This window comes from Emydura macquarii, unplaced genomic scaffold, assembly GCF_026122565.2.
Source record: "Emydura macquarii macquarii isolate MOO-44397 ecotype Brisbane River unplaced genomic scaffold, CSIRO-AGI_Emac_v2 contig_1644, whole genome shotgun sequence".
NCBI classification, from domain to species: Eukaryota; Metazoa; Chordata; order Testudines; family Chelidae; genus Emydura; species Emydura macquarii.
Genome location: NW_027131781.1, coordinates 2,108,595 through 2,123,249, shown reverse-complemented (window position 1 = coordinate 2,123,249; position 14,655 = coordinate 2,108,595). Strand labels below are relative to the sequence as shown.

General features: G+C 40.6%; 1 protein-coding gene across 1 annotated transcript; it reads right to left on the bottom strand.

Annotated features, from left to right (window-relative positions):
• Nucleotides 1-14,630, bottom strand: CIAO2A (cytosolic iron-sulfur assembly component 2A). The gene is made up of 5 exons (XM_067555456.1): nt 14,141-14,630; nt 8,646-8,810; nt 5,787-5,836; nt 2,830-2,875; nt 1-1,170 (listed from the first exon to the last, which is right to left on the bottom strand). Exons 1-5 carry the CDS (start codon nt 14,265-14,267, stop codon nt 1,073-1,075), a joined length of 486 nt encoding a protein of 161 aa, XP_067411557.1. The 5' UTR covers nt 14,268-14,630; the 3' UTR covers nt 1-1,072.
• Between the last annotated feature and the right edge of the window lie 25 nt (nt 14,631-14,655).

Sequence of the window (14,655 nt, the reverse complement as noted above, 5' to 3'; positions counted from 1 at the left end):
ATTTTCCCAAGTGTAGTTTAATGTGACAGATATACTTTAGAATTTTATAAAAAAGTGACAAAGTTTTACTAGTAAGGCATTACTACAGCACTCTTAAATCTTTGCAGAAAAGGAGGGTAGGAGATCTTTTAGGTTTGAAGATTAGCAAACAAAGAATCAGTGAAGTTCTATTGTATCAAATTATTAACAATATAAATCTGCTAGTCCCATGACTGAATTCTGATCAGATTTTAAATCAACATGCCTCAAGTAATTTGCATAAGGAAACAAAACCACAGTGAAGTGGTTAGCATTCCTTATCTGCTGCTAAAATCCTCTGAAAACTTCTATTAATTCTCACTGACAGTCTGTTAATATCATTTGGACATCATGACAGTACAAGAAATGCTTTTCTTGCTGATGTAAGATTAGAGGTTAAAGAGCATTTGAAATACAGAAGTATTCATTTAACACTTTTTGAGTATACTACTATTGATCTGTTAGCTAACTTTAGTTGACCATTCACACACTATTTTGAAGTTTAGAGTGTCAGCTAGTGTTTTACATATAGTTTCAATTTTTATGACAAAATAGTTTACCAACAGTAAAAACACTTGAGCAAAACGTTTACTTCTCTATTAATTACCATGCCAGAAGAGTTTGTAAAATTTAAAGCACAAACATTCAAAACAGGAAGTGGCTTTTCATTACAAGAATCAATTTTATTTTTTATTACAGTGTAGTGATTGAAACATATTCCACTTGATCACAGTGGAAACTTAACCTGCAAAATTGGCTTTGTATCACAATGTACATGAGAAGAAGGCAACACAGCTGGTTTATTATAACTAGATAAAATATTTCTCTTTGAACATTGAAAATTACAAATTCTTTAGAACACTATACACTTCACCTAACTTTATATATTTCTAGCTACCTTCTTATAATATACATCTGCTTTATAAACGATTTCCTTTAAAAAAATCACATGGAAGGTACAAACAACTTAAGTATTAAACTCGAGGCCTTGAAGTTTTACAAATAATTAAACCAATGTACCAAAATGATTATAGCGCTATGGTTACTGTAGCTGCTAGTCAGGTTCTGTCACACACTGCTCCACAATTTCACGCAAGTTTGGATTCTCCATCGCAGCTGCTACTCTCTCTTTATCATTTATTTGCTTGTTGACTGCAAAATATCAGATGAAAAGTAAGTCAGACATTTTACTGAGGAATTTCTTATATAATAATCACATTGAGCGTGTCTTTGTAAACAAAAGCAATTTCAAGAAACGGGAATGGGAGGTAACATACAAAAGCAATAAGAAGTGGATTGTGGCATCTTTCTTCCATCTTACAATTTTAATTTTAAATATTTACAAGAGGGACTATGATCACTTTGATCTATGGGGAAGAGGACTAGGATTTGTGTAATAGACTTGTCCGAAGAAGTGCAGTGCAGGTAGAAACAGAGGTGGCAAGATGTACTGGTTCTAGGAGGTGGCAAGATGTACTGGTTCTAGGAGGGTACCCCTGGCACCGGAACCAGCACAGGCATGGAAAAGTGACACAAAAAGGGCACTAAGATGGGCATCTTGGATGGAACAAAGAGGGAGTAGGAGATGAGGGGCAGAGAGGCAAATGGGAGCCAGTTCACACACAGACACAAAAATCATTATCATTTTCATGGCATTTCTAGTCCAGGAAAGGAATATGCAACACCCTGTTTATGCTGGATATTCCATAGATCTTAAGTAATGTAAAATCTGTTGAGCTACATCCCACCCTAAATTCCTCTTAACCCCTCACAACAACACTGAATTGGACAATATGGAACAAACATATTTTGCTTCCTTGTAACAGGGAAGCCATCACCAACACCTAATAGCACTAATACTAATTTCTTACATCTGCATCTATCTGCTGACCTTGGCTAGGAAGTGTCAAAGGTGAAATCTTATGAGCACTAAATTTTGCTTTTAACTTCTTAGGTTCCAACATCCCTGCATTTGGGAACTCAACTACCTGTTCCCACTGAAGTTTTTGCTAACGTGGTATAGATTTTAAGGCCAGAAGGTACCATTAGGATCACCTCATCTGACTGCCTGCATAACACTGGCCATAGAACTTCACCAAGTGGTTTCAGCATCAAGTCCATAACTTCTGGTTAAGATAGAGTGTATTGTAGAAAAAAGAAAAAAATTCAAGAGTGGGAGTTTAATGGCACCAGGTGATGGAGAATCTGCTGCATCCCTAAGTAAGTTATGCGAATGATTAATTGGCCTCACTTCGGTAAATGTGTGCCTTATTTCTAATCTGAGTTTGTCTAGTTTCAATTTCCAGCTATGTGATTGAAAGAAAGGAAAAGTCCCAAGAGCAGTCCAAATTTTCCATGTTAAAAACCCCCCCACCATTATATCCAGATTTAGAATAAAAGAAGTGAAAGAACAATTTGGTTTTATTTTAATAAAGACATAATTTTACAATTGAGATTTTCTATGGCACATGCTTGCCAGTCAAGTCCCTCCACATTTAAAAAACCATAATGAAAATAGTCTAGCACTCAAAAGTCAAGAAATTCCAAAAATGGACTTAATGGCACATATGCAATATTTCCTATTTATTTCCCCCCCCCCCCCTTGTTAAGTGTAAGCCTCAATATCTACAGTAAGATACACTACATGTGCAACATGAACAAGTTGGAATTTCATTACAGCACCCTTTAATTCTGAGACTGCCTAAATGGCATGCTTCATCTTGCAACTTTGACACTACATTCATTCCAGAGTTGCTGGGCCGCACACAGATTCTGAAGCCACATTCATTCAATTTATAAAGATCCACTTACTGTCCTCCTCAGTGGAATGGGCACCTTCAGATATGTAAATTTCCAACTAGATAAGACATGAACAATGTTAGCCACACATATGAATAGCTGTACTCCTGCACACTGTTGGGAAAGAGAAATATCTGTACAAAGTATGCACACTGATTCAACATTTAACCTTTGTGAACTATCCTATCCTCTTGTTTACAGTTGGCAGGTCTCAAGCTTTTTCATCATCTGGATGACATTTTATGAGACTGTCTTACGGACAGGACAGCTCCCCTCCAATTTATAGCCCATCTTGACCAAGGGAGGTAATCATATCAATTACTTGCATGGCAAAATAGTATTGGGAAAGTACTTAGTGTATTTTCAGTTGTCTTTTAATGCCGTTAAGTAGCAGGAAATGGGGAGGAGAGTCAGCACTATCTTGCCAGCCAGCTCTCTGTAAACCACAAGCAAGTGTTCTGCAGATCACGGTTTAGGAACGGTTTGTCTAGAGGCTACAGGAACTGACACTGTCACTTTCATAAACAGCTTATCTAAACACACTTGAAAAATAAGACCCTTTCAGGGAGGAAATCCTAAGAGATATTCAACATCCCCCCACTCCCTTCCTTTAAAGCTCCTTGTCACTTCATCCTCCACTTTTGCCAATGGGGGCTAATGAGGTTTTCTGTGGAAACTCAATGCAGTTCAGTCTTTTTGCTAAGAAGGGGAAGTGAGGAAGCAGTGTGAATTGTCATCTATAGAGCCAAAGGGATTTCTCCACCTTCAGGAAGTGCATGTTGCCTCCACATGGCTCAGTGTCGTGAGGTGGCGAGAGTCTGAGCTCTGAATACTATTACAGATCCCCAGCATGGAAATATGTTACATTACAATTCCAAACCTTGGCTAGCCTTTATGTTATTATTAAGTATAACAGTTCTCAAAAAAGGCTCTTCCCATACAGCATATGAATGGTGTCCACAAATCTGAACTTCAAGGCTAGATTACCTGTATTGAAGTTATTTATTTACTGAAGGCATCTGCTTTAAAAACTAAGTGAACGAACTGTGCATAAATGTAATTAATTTAAAACACCAAAATTTTTAATTAGCTTTCATGACATACCCTTGAAGCTAAAGTGATGTTACGATTAAGTAGCTTGCAGTGCACAGCATCACCAACACAATTTTCTAGAAACGCAAGCCGCAGTTTTTGTCGTGCAACTATTCTCAAAAGCATGAAGCTTCTGGCAAGTAGTTACAAAAGTAAAGAAATTCAGTGCTGAAATTCTGGTATAAGGAGATTATTCAGGCCATCAGCTCAAAAGTATTGCAGCAAATATATGTAACATCACACATTATGGTATTTGGTATTCTCTGCAACAGAAAGGCACCAACAGTCAGGCTAAGTCTTCACTGCCAAAACAGGCCTTTGTTCTTCTTCAAAACAAAATAACCAATATGCGTTAGTTATTTTGCTGTATCAACACACTTTTTTTGGCAGTGAAGACAAAGCACTAGTTAGCCACTGTCTAAGAAAATATATTTAAGTCCAGAGACAAGTATTTTTTTAAGTGAGTTTTGGAAAAGCTATAAACCCTCATGTTTTAGGTCATGAGTCAGCTTCTAACTATCAGGGTTAGGAGAAAACTTTCCCTTGGTACAGGCTAATCCATAACTGCCTGCTACATGGGTTCTTGCACATTCCACTGCAGTGGTTGGTGCTGGCCACTGTCAGATGATATACTGGACTAGGCAGACCACAGGTAGAGTGACCAGACGTCCCGATAAAATCGGGATCCTCCAATATTAGGGGCTTTGTCTCTCGTCCCAGTCAAAGTACTGTTGGGACGTCATTTGTTCTGATTTTTTGAGGGGCTGAAGGAGGCCAAGCCTGAGCCGTGGCATGCAGCTCCTTCAGCCCAACATTGAGGGACTCAGGCTCATTCAGCCCCGCATGGCAGACCTCAGGCTCCTTCAAGGAACCTTACAATACAAGGTGAGCCTGTGTGCACGTTCTCTTTTTTAATTCTTTTAAATTTTACACACCCAACTATCCCCCACCCTTCTCCCCAGAAAAAATGTGTCCCAATTTTTCACACTTGCTATCTGGTCACCCTAACCACTGGCCTGGTCCAACATGGCAATTCCTATGTTCTTTACGTTACAGGAAAAGAGAAATCTCATTTTGAGTCCTACCTCTGCACTGCTTACAAATTCTCCGAGCAAACCCACCATAAGATCCCATTTCCCTCTTTTTGCTTTGCAGAGAATTGTTACATGAACAGTGGAGGGCACCATTATTCTTTAACTGGAGTCAGAATTCAAAGTAACGATGGCATGTGACTCATTACCTTACTCACAGGTCATCTTGTCTCACTTACTCACTCAGGAGTCATTGGGGACAACCACCATCAGTTTTTCCCAAAGGTACAAACAAACCCAGTAATTAGTTAAACATTACTAAAATTCACAATGCCTGGATGCTTTCAGATGTTACTGTGGCCCGTAGTTCTTTCCCTTCAAGGCATCAGGAGGACTTAGATATTTGGGGTTGTTTGTTTTAAGATGTTCTGTATTTTCTACAATCCATCCCCACCATGTGTCAAATAATCAAGTGACACGTGGTGGGAATGGGTTGTCAAAAGGTCAGGAGGTTCCCTTTAGCACAGTTCCCCTTTCTAAAGTTTAGCAACAACTGACTGATCATTCTACATAAAATGGGATTTTTTTGTTAGATGCTTTGACAAAAAGGAAAATCACTATTACTCATAAATTACTTTATATGCTAGATTGTGCAGGAGGACACCATGTTATTCCATATGCAAATGACTATGCTCTATTTAAAAACACCAACAGATCTTTTAGGCCATAATTTTAAAACAAAGTAAGTGATCTTGCAGTTTGTTTGGTTTTTTAAGTTTGTCATTTGGTACTTGGCATACATCCCTGCACAGTCTGAAATGAGAATGGTAGAAATGAATAATTTACCTTGTGCTTAAAAGGCAAACATCGCTGAAGTTTTATTCGCAAACAAAGCCCTGTTAAAAAACAAACAAAAAATCCTAGTTTTTCCATTGGCAAGTTCAATGATTTCTGTAGATGATTTAAACATTTTTTTTGGTCTGCCTCATTTCCAATGGACATATATCTACATCACAAAAACCACCAGTACAATTGGCAATTGTCCCCCTTGTAGCATTCTCAGCATAAAGGGTGATAGATGAATGAATGACAATGCAGCCCCTCTGACCCCAAGATATGGTTCTTCCAGATGAGGCAGGATAATAGGGAACCCTGTGCTGTGCCTGCTTTGTGGCTAGAGAGAGACTTTAGTCTCCAAGATCCTTTCAAAAATATTAAAAATTCATACATCACTATCACTGCACTCCTCTTTTTTCTACATTCCTGTACTAAAGATTCTTGCCCATTATTGTGGCTACACGTTAACTTCTGCTGAATACATAATGCAGCTATTTCTTTTGGAAGATATCCCTTTTGTTATAAGTCCAGCAAGCAGTTTGAAAAGAACACAATCTTGGAACAACTTGAGGGAGGAGGAAAATTGTTCTCAGTCCCCCAAGTGTATCATCTACCCTAATTAGCCACCCCTTGCCTAACTTTCAATGTATATTAAATTATTTGTTAAACTGTGAACATGTGCTCAGTATCAGACAAACCACAGAAGGAAAACAGTCCTTGTCCTAAGGACCTTACACTTAAATCTTGGATTAATAAAAAATAGCAAGTGACACATCAGTAAAAAAGTGACTTTTTACATGCAACATACAAACACAATGTCATGTAAATTAGACCTTTCTAGTGCATCCATCACTGTAGTAACTATATGATTATACTGATAAATTAGGAGATTATGTGAAATAACCAAGAGAGAAATATCCAAAATCTAATGTGTTTATCTTCATAATCATTAGCACAGAGCAGACAGGTGAAGAGAATGCTTAAATCCACTAAAGAGTCTGCAGATCAAGCAAGCACTCAGTCATTCTTTGGGACAGAAGACCACTACAAGTATTTGACCCATTTGTCAACCACATGAAGATTAGCCACCAGACTGACCAGGTGACAGTTTCAGTTACAGAAATTATCATCATAACTCTGGTTCCTACTGATTCCTTCCAGAGAGTAAATATCCATGCAGCCTACAGACTTGTAAAAAATATATTTGTTTATTCTAAATTAAAAGAAAGTAAAGAACACCCATACACAGGCTCGGAGCACTCTGCTAATTAGTTCAAACAAAATGCAATACAATCAACTCACCCCTTCAATCAAGCAGCAGCACGAGAAATACCAACACCTCAACATGCTGGCCCATGCCTCAAAAGTCACTTGAAACAAACAGGCCCTCCAGCATGCCCTAGAACGCTTATGGCTTGTACTCTGACATGTGCTACCTAGCTACTTAAATATCGTTGCTGTAGCTCTTTCCTTTTATAGAATGAAGAACTGTGGAGAAATACAGGCCACTCAGATACAAGCATATAGTGACTGTGGAAATCAAACCCTGGCACTCAAGTTCACAGCACTCCACTACAGTCAGCTATTTTACTTTTTAAAAGTCAGAGTACAAATCTTCAGACTCTTTAAATACATATGTTAAAAGTCATAGCTACTATACATCAGCCTGATACTACTGAAGTTGAGGATGCTTTGTACCTCACAGAATCAGTGTTTCTGTAAGGGCTTTTCTACACCAGCAGATAGCCTGGAATAGTTATTGTGGAACAGTTATTCCATACTAGCTGCCAATGTGAACACTCCTATTCTACACAAAGGCAAAAGTCTAGAACAGAAGAGTGTCTAGACTAGGAGATAGGGTGTGAATTTGAAGCGCAATAGTTGGTCCATGCTATCTTATTTCAAAATAGCTTCCCTTTGTAGAGAAGCCCTAAATAAATTAGGTAGCTGCCGGTCCTAAAACAGGCCAATTAATTCTTTGCCATTTGTACTTTGCTTTCTCATACAAAGAAGTGGAGTGATAATTCAGCATGATTTGCCTCTTGGTTATATGCCAACATTTATCTTCCTTTAAGGAAAAAAAGTTGTTAAAATATAAAATGAGAGTCCTTTGTCTGTGTTAACCTAGAATTACTCAATCACTGCTCTACATTCATTTCAACACTAATGCTTCCCCTCTCCCCATTATTTTTAAAGTCTGGTCACTGTAGTTATCTGAAGCAATCTTGGGCTGCTTAGCTAAGAAGCAACAAGGCAAATACTAAAGCCCTAATCTATACGGTGGCTTGTTAAACATTTTAGAACACTAAGAGCAACATTAGGCTGTTACACGGGTTTGCTTCCACACCAAACTATATTGCAATTGTATTCACAAGTTGTGCTGTAGTTTACACTACCACACACAGAAAACCCCTGGCTACACTTACTGTAAAACAGCATTATGTCCATGTCAGCGACAGCCATTTTTGAAACCTGCTGTCAAACCCAATACTGTTCAAACTAGCATGGCTAATAAGCAGCAATCATGTACACATAACTCTCAATTGCTTTTCTTCCTCTCTTAACTCAAGGCTTCTTGGAACCACCAAATCATGAAGAGGATTTTTGAAAGCCATCATCCCTGAACCTAGAGGATCTTTTTACTTTATAAAAAGCGTATCAGTTTAAGAAATACTGCAATATTTCTTCTGACTGCTTTGTGTAATGGTTTTTAATACACAATTCCAAACAAAATATGTGAAAAAATACTTAATAAAAATAAAGGTAATAAAATTCAGTGTTATTCTGATGAATCTCCATTGTATTTGGTTTACTGTTGCACATTTTAGAAGAAAACTAGTCAGTCACTTAAGGAAATATAAATCTTACCAATGAGAGTTGCTAGAGAGCAATGAGGTACTGTTGGTGTAAACCGGATAATAATGAGATACTCATCTTCCCCTGTCTCGTGCACTTCAACACAGCTTTCTGTTACCACTTCCAGTTCTTCTAACGTGTTAGGCTTCTCTGGATCCCGGATAGTTCGAATTATATCTAAAGCAGAAGGACATACACCATAAATGAAATACCATCTATAAATTAGAGGATTAGGACAAAAGTCATAAGTAAGAATACGATTCTGTCATGGAGCTCACAGATTCCGGGACTTTCCAGGACCTCTGTAACTTCTTCTGGGACACGGCTGGAGCAGCTGTTAACCCTGAGGCTGCTAGAGCAAGGGTTGCTGGAACAGCTGTCCCGCAGCCAGCCCCGGGACCACCGGAGCAGCAGCCAGGGTTGGGTCAGCTCCTCTGAGACTGGAGCAGTGGCACGGCTGGAAGCAGCTGTAAGCCTCTGCAGCATTCTGTTGTCCTTCCTTCCCCTCCCCACCCACCAGGGTATTTTTAGTAAAAGTCAGAGACAGGTGGTGGGCTTCCGTGAATTTTTGTTTATTGCCCGTGACCTGTCCCATGACAGAATCTTAACCTTACTCACGGGTTTTTAACCAGTTGGTCATCCCAGCCTAGTTTTTTCTACTCCTCTCCAGGAGAGGCCTAGTTACAGAAACATCTTGCTGACTCAGTTCACTCAAGAGCAGCAGAAACTAAACCATCTGTATCTCACCATGTCTGCTCCTCTCCATATAATGCAAACATTTCTACAGTTCATGGTCAAAGAACATAGCATTTTACCACTTACAGATGGCGTGATTCAGCTCTGCACTGTTCTGACATATGCCTTACTCAGAACATGGAATGAATTTAGTTTATAATATTATCTTATTACATCAAACCCTTCTCACAGGGCCCTGTGGTTTTTGACACCGATCTCTTACCAAAATTGGTATGCTTAGCACTTCAAAGAAGAATAAGAAAATAAAATCCTTGACTTGAGGAACTTCTGATATATGGGTCAAGTCTTGCAAGGTTCTAAGACACTCTTGCTCCCAACAAAGTCAATAGAAGTTGGAGACACTATACTTTTTCCAGGACGAGGTGCTTACATTGTAGATTCAAAACTATTACAAATGCTTAGAAATAATTCGCAAACCGGAAAAGAGGTATCCTTTTGTTTATAAGTTTAGGTCATCTAATCACTGGATAGAAACAATACTATACAATTTCAGTGACCAAATACTTATTGGGAGGAATTCATGAACAAATGACAACAAAATTTGTTAAATGAACTGTCAACAGTTGCAAATAAAGAATAAGTTGTGAAAATCATTATCTGGTTAATATCAGATAATTCAACCTTGTTTACAAAAAAAAAATTATTTTTAAATCAACATACTATAGATGTGGCTGACTGGAGCCCCTACTACAAACCTAATCAGTTTTTTTTATAGGGTATGTGATGCAAATGCAGTTGGCTGAAAAACAACCCCAAGTTCTTTCAGTGGAAAAGCATTCCAGCAATGGAGAACTCAGAGTGTGCAAAGGACTTTGATTACATTGTTTGAGCAGTCAGTGTGGTCATCTCAACGGGCTTTATTTTCTGCCCATAGACTGTATGAGGAGTCACTTTCTGAAGTGTCTCGAAGCCCCTTAGTGAATACACTATTCTTTCTACATGGGTGATAGCATTAAATGCAGGCAATAAAACAGGATTCACTGTACAGGCATAGAAATAGTTTGACTGGTTCTTCTTTTTCATAGCACATACAATTCTAAAATAATATTCCAAAGCAAAACCCACAAACTATTGAGTTTGGTTCTCCTTAGGGAATGTGTAAAAATCTATATAACTCTAATAAGTCTCTCCAGTGACTGAAAATCATGTAGTGCATTTCAGTTTGCACGCAGTATGACCTCGCATATAAGTGGGAGCCATGAGACCATGGTTTTATTCCCCACTGTACAATGGACTCAATGTGGCAAATCACCTCAGTCTCTCTTAGATATTTATATGGCTCCCAGCACCATAGTACATGAACACCTTGTGAGGTAAGGAACTCAATATTATCCCTATTTTACAGATGGGGAACTGAGGCACAGAGCTGTCCAAAGTCACACAGGAAATCTGTGGAAAAGCAGATAAATGAACTCAGATCTCCCAAGTCCCAAGCTACTACCCTAACCATTAAACCATCCTTTCCTCAGACTTGAGTATGTTGGTCTTTCCATTTGTCTGGTGGGCATATGTACTTGTCTATCTCACAAGTTTATTGTGATGCAGAATTAAAAACCTGGAAAAATCACTGAGAACCTCAAACAAAGACCCAAATGAAGTGTAAAGAATTACTAACATTCTCTTCAGTCACTTTGGGAATCATAAGGGCAGAATATTGCATTGCTTCGGAAAAAAATTGTGAGTTGTTCAACTATAAATCCTGCTAGTAAAATCACTCTCAGCACATGTATTATACATGATTCTCCAGTCAATTTATCATTAAAAAAAAAATCTCATTTTTTGCTTCAGACCTCAAAATAAGCAATTCTTCTGAAACTGCCAAACTTTGATCATCAGCTTTAAAGTCTACAGTGCATTTATTCAAGGATTTCAAAGCACTTTACAAACATTAATTAAGACTTAAAACATACTTGTGAGGAAGCTAAGTATTATTTCACAGAGTGGAAAACAAAAGCAAAAGCAAATTAAGTTATTTGCTGAAGGCCATGCAGCAATTTAGTGGTAGAGCTAGTAACAGAACACGTAACTTCTGACTCCCAGTCCCGTGGTCCAAGCATTGGACTATACTCCCTCATATCACAATGTTAAAAAGTGACTAAACTTCAGTTACATTAAAAAAGAAGTCCAAAAGATTCACTCTATATTTTGCCAAAATAGACATGATATCTAAATAATTTTGGGGGAAAACTTGTAATTATCATACATCTGAGTAAGAAAAAATATTAAAATTATAAAGTACTCAAAACTAGAAACAAAAAAGTGTAGGAATATCACCTCCAATGTCACACCCTATCTTAAAAGGGACTCAGTCAATTTAAAATCAAACCAAACAAAAAATTACAAAATTTTTTATGTACGACAGCTGTCACCAGGAGCCTTGTGTCAATTTTGGCAGTTATATTTTCCTGTTGTTAAAATGTTATTGTCCCCGTTGTTGTGTGAAAAGACCCACACAAGCAAAAAGGAAACTGATTATTTCACTGAGTACAGAGGAAATAATGACAATGAATAGCCATAAACTACTCACATGCACAACATAAACAAGAGGAAAGATATTTTTTAGGGCTGTCAATTAATGGCGATTAACACAAAACAAAGTAACTGGATAAAAAATAATTGTTATTAACCACAGTTAAATATTGTTAAACTATAATAAATAAGGTTAAGATTTTTTCACAGTTATTTTTATTAAAAGTCATGAGCAGGTCGTGGGTAACAAGCAAAAATGCACAGGAGCCCTGACCTGTCCATGACTTTCACTAAAAATAACAGGGGGGGAGAAGGCTGGGAGAGGGAAGGAAGGAAGGAAACTTAGATCCTCATGGCAGGGACTGACAGCCCCAGCCCCACTGCCAAGAGGGGGCACAGCCCCGGCTCCAGCCGCAGCAGCAGTGGACAGAGGGCACACAGCCCCGACTGAAGCCAGAGGGGGGCGGGGGTGGTGGTGGTGGTCGGGGGGAGGAGGGAGGGTTTGCACAGTCCTGGCTCCAGCCAAAGCCACTGGTTGGGGATGCACAGCCCCGGCTCCACGCCCAGCACTGACAGCTGAACCCAAAGTCACAGAGGTCCAGTAAAGTCATGGAATTTGTGACTTCCCTGACATCCGTGACTAAATGGTATCCTTAATAAACAGAATACCAATTTAAATTTATTATAAATATTTTGGTAGTTTTTCTACAGTTTCAAATATAATTGATCTCAGTTACGACACAGAATATAAAGTATACAGTGCTCACTTTATATTATTTTTATTACAAACACCTGCACTGTAACAAAGATAAACAAAAGGCACAGTATTTTTCAATTAATCTCATACAAGTACTGCAGTACACTCTCTTTATTGTGAAAGTGCAATTTACAAATGTATAATTTTTTTTCATAACTGCAACCAAAAACAAAACAATGTAAAACTTTACAGCCTACAAGTTCACTCAGTCCTATTTCTTGTTCAGCCAATTACTAAGACAAACAAGTTGTTTACACTTACAGGAGATAATGCTGCCCGCTTCTTATTTACATCAGCTGAAAGTGAGAACAGGTATTTGCATGGCACTATTGTAGCCATCATTGCAAGGTATTTACATCTCAGATATGCTGAACATTTGTGTTTCTACTACTATTCCAGAGGACATGCTTCCATGATGAATTTAAATTGGTATTATATTATTGTTTAGCAGTGCAATTAAAACTGCAATTAATCTTGACTATTTTTTATATCTCATGATTGATTGTGAATGTTTTTCTAATCATTTGACAGCCCTAATTTTTTGTCTTTGATCTTTTAATTATAGTAATTTTTATAGCAGACACAGACTTTGATCCTGCAAAAACCATACACATGCTTAACTGTAGAGATGTGAGCAATCCCACTGGAGTCAACAGGATTCTTCACATGCATAAGGGTCACAGACTTGGGTACTACTTATTTGTTACAGCTGATGGTGTTTTCAGAAACCATATTTAAATACTACTGAAGGTCCCGCTACAATGTTGTTCCTCTGATTTTAGGGATGCCATTTGATCTCCATGTGCCCCCGTGTCTGTTACATCACATAAAACCCTCATGTTGTTTCAGATTGCCTCACCAAGGAATGAAGTTTCAAGGGCCCGGAAATGGCTTGGGGATGCTTCGGGCAAGCAGGGCTTCAAGGACTTGAGCTGGTGCAGAATGCAGAACGAGCCCTGTGTCCCAGGACGGGTGGCAGCTCTAACCTCTCCAGCTTACAATCAATATTGACCCCCCACAACGGGCTGCCCTTCCTGGAGCCCCCAGCCTCCCCTGGACAGCCAGGTGTGTCCGGCGGGGGCCCTCGCCAGAGGGAGGAGGCAGTCACCAGGTACCTCCCCCAGTACAAATGTCCCCGAGGGTGGTTCGTCTTGCACCGGGGGTGCCCAGATGGGCTGATTTTATAGGGACAGTCCCGATATTCGGGGCCTTTTCTTCGAGGGGTGTCTACTGCCCCTCCCCCACCCCCGCCCCGTTTGTCACACTTGCCATCCGGTCACCCTGCCTTGCACCGGAGCAGCGACAACCGCGTCCTACTGCCACAGCTCCGGGGCCAGGCCCGGGCGGGTCCCGGACCCCTCCCGCCCCGCAGCCCCTGGGCAGCAACCGCCGGCCCCGAAGCACTCAGTAACCAGGGCACCCGCCCAGCCCCCCTCACCCCCGTTACAGCCCCCCGCCCAGCCCAGCCCAGCCTAGCCTCGCCTCGGCGCGAGACGTCCCCGGGGCAGCGGGCGGGGATAGTCACCATACACCTCGAGCGCTCTGTCCTGCTCCATGGCCTGGCTGCCCTGCGCATGGTCCCCGCTATGGAGCCCGGAGAGCCGCAGCACCCTGCCCAGCGTGTGCGACAGCAGCCCGGACACCAGCGACATCCTTCCGCTCCGCCATCAGAGGGACAGGGCCCCGCGCGGCCACCGTTCCCCCCAGTTCCCCTCCTCGGCAGCTTCCGGATTGGAGAGAGAGACGGGTGGCGGGCGGGGCCAAAACAGTGCGGGAGCCCCGACAACAGTACGGGGGGAAGGGGCGGGGCTTATAGGGCAGGTGGAAACAGGCGTGCGGGGCGCGAGCAGCCTGTAGGTGTTAGCGGGGCAGGGCTCGGCCCGGTCTCTGGTGAGCGGCGGGGGCAAGGACGGGGAGGGAGGCCGGCCGGCCCCTGGCAGCCCTAGCCCGTTTGTGTCGTAGCTGAGCGGCGGTGGCGGACTCGATCATCCTTCCGGATGTGAAATGTTTCCATCCAGCCCAGGGCAAGAGCGGCCCGTG

Coding starts and splice junctions, on each gene's coding strand:
- CIAO2A (XM_067555456.1), bottom strand. CDS start 14,267: ATGTCGCTGGTGTCCGGGCTGCTGTCGCACACGCTGGGCAGGGTGCTG. Junction 5,837..8,645: donor CTCTCTAGCAACTCTCATTG/GTAAGATTTATA, acceptor GTTTTTTAACAG/GGCTTTGTTTGCGAATAAAA. Junction 1,171..2,829: donor CCATTCCACTGAGGAGGACA/GTAAGTGGATCT, acceptor GATATTTTGCAG/TCAACAAGCAAATAAATGAT.